The sequence below is a fragment of the Triticum aestivum genome, chromosome 4D (genome assembly GCF_018294505.1).
Source record: "Triticum aestivum cultivar Chinese Spring chromosome 4D, IWGSC CS RefSeq v2.1, whole genome shotgun sequence".
NCBI lineage: Eukaryota > Viridiplantae > Streptophyta > Magnoliopsida > Poales > Poaceae > Triticum > Triticum aestivum.
This window is the reverse complement of record NC_057805.1, coordinates 623873-629858: the sequence shown is the minus strand read 5'-3', so window position 1 is coordinate 629858 and position 5986 is coordinate 623873. Positions and strand designations below refer to the sequence as shown.

The 5986-nt window shown below is 54.2% G+C and overlaps 1 protein-coding gene across 1 annotated transcript; it reads right to left on the bottom strand.

Moving 5' to 3' along the window:
• Positions 1–2558: 2558 nt before the first annotated feature.
• LOC123099282 (receptor-like protein kinase ANXUR1) lies at positions 2559–5779 on the bottom strand. Its single transcript, XM_044521466.1, has one exon. The coding sequence runs from the start codon at positions 5541–5543 to the stop codon at positions 2871–2873; it is 2673 nt and encodes an 890-aa protein (XP_044377401.1). The 5' UTR covers positions 5544–5779; the 3' UTR covers positions 2559–2870.
• Positions 5780–5986: the final 207 nt, after the last annotated feature.

Below are 5986 nucleotides of genomic sequence, written 5' to 3'. Positions count from 1 at the left end.
AGAATCAAGGTTTTCATGTGGTTGGCTCTTAGGAACAGTATTCTTACCAAAGACAATCTGCTTCGCAGGGGGTGGAAAGGGGATGATAGATGCCCTTTCTGTGGCCGTAAAGAAAATATTAATCACCTTTTCCTATCCTGTTCAGTAGCTAGATTGTTGTGGAACATTTTGAAATGTGCTTTCAATTTGAGAAACATTCCAGAAACCCTGGATGCAATAATGAAAACCTGGGTAAAGACCTTTGGAAAAGATGAAAAAGGTTTGGTCATGATAGGAATTTCAGCGATCTGCTGGACTATTTGGAAGCTAAGGAACAACATTATTTTTTATAACAACAGGGTGAATGATCCTTGCGTGCCGGTTAACCTGTTTCTCAAAAATCTAATTGATTGGAATATTTTGCAGACAAACCCCGTAAGAAGTAAGATGATGGAGGCTGGAGTGAAACAAGTAAGCGAGGTGGCGGAAGAAGTGTTCAAAGCAGCTCACGGGTGGCGCCTGAAGACTGGGAGGATCCTGGGATGACGCTAATAAACTTCAGGACGAATCTGTTGCTGCGATGAATAACTACTTTCACTGCAATCTGGCTTGCTTCCTTTCTGATTTCCAGTCAGCCCATGATCTTCTGTTTGTTGTTAAGACTTTAATCAGGATGTATGTCTTCTATGTAAAAGAATGTTTCCATTCCAAGGCGGGGTTCTCTATGAACCCAGACTTTGGACCACTCCCTATAGGGTTGCTGCCTTGAGGTGGTTTTGGAGGGAAGGGATGGCTTTCCTCCCCTCCTCAGTAGGGTAGTGATGGCTGCGTAGGGGAGTGGAGTTATCTGATGCTTCTTTAGTTTGTTTCCCGCTTTGCTGTAAGACATGGTGATTTCTTTTAATGGAAATAGGAGAGAATGCTCTCTTTTGTCAAAAAAAAACTGGGCTAAACAGGCAGCTCAGAATCACTAGTACATGGACGAATTCAAAGTCAAAACACAACAAGCTAATCAACTCCACACCACATATACGGCCAGCTACGTTTCTTTCTTGCTACCTTCCTTCTTGGTCAAACTAATACTACTACTACTACAAGGAAGATGGAAACAAGTAGTACTAGCAAAGAAACTTTCTTCGGTTTGTTTATCATCTTGAAATATATGCATGCATGCATGAGTAAGAACAACTCTAGCAGAGCGCCATACTATTGGCAGCCTCCATATTCATATTCAGTATGGAAGTAGCCTAGCCGCTCCCATTTTTTACTCCCTCCATTCAAATATATAGGGAAAAAAATATGTTTTTTGATGTCATATTGGACCACAAGTTAGAGCAATAATATATGACATGCATGTTACAAAAAGCATACCGCCAAATTGCTATGTGAAAGGAGCTTCTAATGATATAATTTTTATATTATAGATCTCATATATTAATATTTTTATCAATGGTTAAAGGCAACCTCAAAAACATATTAGGCCCTATATATTTGGATGGAGCAGGTAGATTTGTCTAAAGTACAACATTTTTCAAGTTTGACCATTGCAAAAAAAATTCTATATTCGGGATAGAGTTGTGACTTTTTTTCAACCGTTTTCTTCCTTCCCCTCGGCGGCTAGGGCCAACTCTTCCCTCCAAACTTCTCCGTTGAGCCCATGGGTTCACCTCCCCTCTGTCTGCCACTCCGACGACCTGCGGTGGGGAGGGGAATTTCAATGCCTTCGCTCCGGCTAATAGTTTAGGTTAGGGTTTTTAGTTTTCTTCCAAGCTTCGATCCTCCTCGAGTTCGTCCATCTAGACATAGTCAACGGGGCTTCGGCGTAGATTCATGCCGTCTCCTTGGGGTGGAAAGGTACGGTTTCTCGTCATGCATGCAAGACGGAGAGATATGATGGCCGTTGTTTCAGATCTATTCAAGGGTTCAACAACGACGATCAACAACGACGACTGCGACTCTAGGGCGCTGGTCCTTAGGGGCATGTGCACGAGACTTCTTGGTTGTCATCGATAAGATCAAGCCAACTCCGGTAGGGGAGCGGCTACTGCGGCGCGTTGGCGGCTTGTTCTGATGGCGATAGTGATCATAATGCTCATTATGATTGAGGTGCTTTTCTTTCCCGCAAGGGTGGATTTTATTTCCTTAAAATAGAGCATCAAGGAGATACAAACAGAATAAGCACACGGTGCTACATAGCTAAAATACATACAAGCAACAACAACAACAACACGCATACACATAAAAATCACACCAAAATCAAACAAGATAAAAAAAATATGCCCTGGTGGAGTAAAAAGAACTTCAAAGTGATCAAAACAATGAGAGAGAAAAAAGCTATAGCGGGAACCATATGCTCACCGACCATCTCTTTGCAGAGGGAATACAACGAGAATGATTGGGAACGATGCTAAGGCGCCGTCATTGCCGGAACCAACCACTAATGGGTAGATAACAAGTCTTTCAGCGTGAAGAAACAGGTCCGAGCAAATTCGAACAATGCCTTGAACGTTATCAACTGCTTCCCATTTCCATTTACATCTATCACCCACGCCGGTCGGCCACACCACAGTTGAAGTTGAAGAAGACTCGAGTTTGTATTACAAGTTTTCCTTTACACTAATTGGGGAACATATACATACATACATATACATACAGTATATAGAGCAGCTGGTACGTACGACACAGTCTCCGATGCACCCACCCAGGCCGATCGACGGGCCGTCTGCATGCATGCATTTCCATGAATGCATGCATGTCTGCTGTCTTGTGTGCTGGTGGTACGTAGGGAGGGGTACTACAACACATTCGATCTGATCTAGGATCTGATCTCATCTGTTACACGAGACGAGACGTCCGTGCATCAAGTGAAGTGAAGCGAAGTGGAGTGAAGATCATCGTCCGGTGGGTTTTGCGATCTGGGAGAAGATGACGCTGTTGGCGATGTCCTCCTCGTCCATGTCCTCGCTGATGAGCGAGAGCGCCGCCGCGTTGGCCGCCAGGCTCTCCTCCATGGACGGCGGGGTGATGGTGAAGCTGCTGCTGTAGTCGTCCACCTCGGGCGGCTTCCCGCCGTTCTCGAAGGTGTCCTGCTGCTGCAGCGCGAACTCGAGGTTCCACAGCACGTCGCCCATGGACGGCCGGTCCACGCCCTGGTCCGCCAGGCACTTCTCCGCCGTCTCGGCGAACTTCTTGAGGCAGTCGGGCGCGATCTTCCCCTCCAGCACCGGGTCGATGATCTCCTCCAGGGTGCCCTTCCGCTGGCAGCTCAGCGCGTGGTCCGCCAGGCTCACCTGCTCCCGCGGCAGGCTCGGGTTCAGCGCCGGCCGCCCGCACAGCACCTCGAACAGCACCACGCCGAACGAGTAGACGTCCGACTTCTCCGTCAGCTTCTGCCGCCGGAAGTACTCCGGGTCCAGGTACCCGAAGCTGCCCTTCACCATGGTGCTCACGTGCGTCTGGTTCTGCACCGTCGGCCCCGTCTTGGACAGCCCGAAGTCGGACACCTTGGCCACCCACTTCTCGTCCACCAGGATGTTGGTGGTCTTGACGTCGCGGTGGATGATGGTGTACTTGGCGCCCGTGTGGAGGTAGTGGAGCCCCCGGGCGGCGCCGATCACGATCTCCAGCCGCTGCCTCCACGGCAGCGGCGGCTTGCCGCTCTTGTACAGGTGCTCCCGCAGCGTGCCGTGCGCCATGTAGTCGTACACCAGGATCATCTCGCCGTTGTCCTCGCAGCACCCGATGAGGGACACCAGGTGCTTGTGCCGCAGCTTGGACAGCATCTCGATCTCCGTCTGGAATTCCAGCACCCCCTGCTCCGACGACGGGTTGCTCCGCTTGATGGCCACCTTGGTGTCCCCGTCCACCACCCCCCGGTACACCTTCCCGAACCCGCCCACGCCGATCACCAGCGACTCGTCGAACCCCTTGGTCGCCGACTTTATCTCCTGGAACGAGAAGTGCCGGCACATGGCCGTGATGTTGGGGTTCAGCGTCACCGCGCTCCTGCCGCCCGACGACTTGCTCACGCTCGTCTGCGAGTTGCCGCCGTACACCGGCAGCCACCCGGAGGAGGAGTGCGACGGGCTGCTGCTCAGCTCCCTCCTCCTCTTGCTCTGGTACGCCACGAAGCACACGGCCGCCACCAGCCCGAACGCCGCCGCGCCGCCCGCCGCCCCGCCGATGAGCGCCCCGACGTTGCTCGGCTTCTCCCTGAACTGCCCGTCCACGGCCCCCAGCTCGGCCTCCGCCAGCATCTTGGAGATGTCGGGGTTTGGGCCGGCCAGGTTGCCGGAGGCGTCGCTCACCTTAAAGACCTCCAGGCCGTTGAGGAAAGCGTTGACGAACTGTGGATTGGTGGCGGTGTCTGGGCGCAGCGTGAGCCAGAGGATGGTGTCGCTGCCTGCCGGAGCGGCGGGCATGAACACGGCGTAGTCCTTGAAGACCGGCACGCCTTTGCCGGGCGCGCCGGGATTAGCAGGGTTCTTCTCCTTGGCCCAGGCGATGATGTCGGCGCTGCCGGTGGTGGTGGCCGTCTTGTTGTTGACGAGGATGGCGAAGACGACCTGGTTGATCTTGTCTTCCATGAGCGAGCAGAAGTGGAGGCGGAGGAGGTAGGTGAAGTTGCCGTCCACCTCGAACACCCAGGTGAGGTTGTTGTTCCTGTTCATCTTGGGGTCGCGCCCCATGTGGCGGAACGAGTCGTAGATGCTGACGGGCGCGGCATACTCGTCGGCGGGGGTCGGGTACTTGATCGGGATCGTGTCGTTGGCCTCGAAGGTGACGCCCGTGGCGGCGCCGTAGACGTAGGGTGTGTCGGAGAACCACTCACGGGACAGCCCGGAGTCGTTGGCGGGAGGGATGTAGGAGCCGCCGACGCTGAGCCGGTACATGGTCTGCAGGTTGCCGGCGCTGGCGTCGAGGGACTGGTCGTCGAGACCGACCAGCGTGGCCGGGTCGCCGAAGAAGCTGGGCATGGAGATGATCTCGATGCCGTTGACGAAGGCGTAGGAGGCGTTGTTCATGGCGGTGGGCGTGAATTTGAGGGAGAGCGAGCCGGTGGTGGAGGGAGGGAGGGAGAACTCCCGGACGATGTAGGCCTGGGTGAGGGCCTTGGCGGTGGTGTAGACGCTGAAGTTGCGGAGCAGCGTGACGCCGGTGGAGGTGGTGACGGAGAAGAAGAAGTGGTCGGCGGGGATGCCGTGGTAGGCCGCCGGGTAGAAGTGGAGGCGCACCCAGTGGCGGTCGGCGTCGGCCACGGGGAAGGTGTAGGCGGTCTCCTTGGGGAAGACCCGCGCCGTCATGTAGGGCACAGGGGAGGGGAGCGACGGGTCCGGCACGTCGGCGGTGCCCATGACGGAGGACTTGCCCCCGTCGGGGAGCCACTTGCTGTCCTTGTCGGCGGTCCACTTCCTGCCGTCCTCGTCTTGCCCGTCCTTGTCCGACCCGCAGTGAACCAGAATGGAGTCCGTTGGCTTGTATATGTCTGCGCCGACGAACGCAAACGCCACCATCATCAAGAGGAGGACGGCGAGAAGGACGCCTCGGCCTCGGGCGGCCGCCATGAGGGACGACGTACGTACCGGGCAATCACGGCGATGGAGGTTTTTTGAGGTGGCAACTTCAGTTTAAATTGAATGGATGGAAGGATGTTGAGGAGGGAGAAGAACAGAGGAGGGCCTCCCTCTCCTCCTGCTCCTGCTCCTGGAGTTCCTTCCAGGGAAGGGAAAAGAGAAAGAGAAAGAGAAAGCTAGGGGAAGGGCGGAGGGAGGGAGCTTCACCAACGACGGGCGTTGAGGAGGGAGGGACATGCATGCAGCAGGCAGGCAGGGCAGGGCAAGAGCGTTTTGGCGCCAACGGCTGCATGCCATGTGTGGTTTCACTTAATTTGGCAGGCACTTGCAAGCCATGCATCCTCTCTGGCTCACCGCATGCTTAGGAGAGGAGAGGATCCATCCCTCTTTTAATTTAGACCATGCCATGCCATGCAACACAAGAGAAGAGAGGA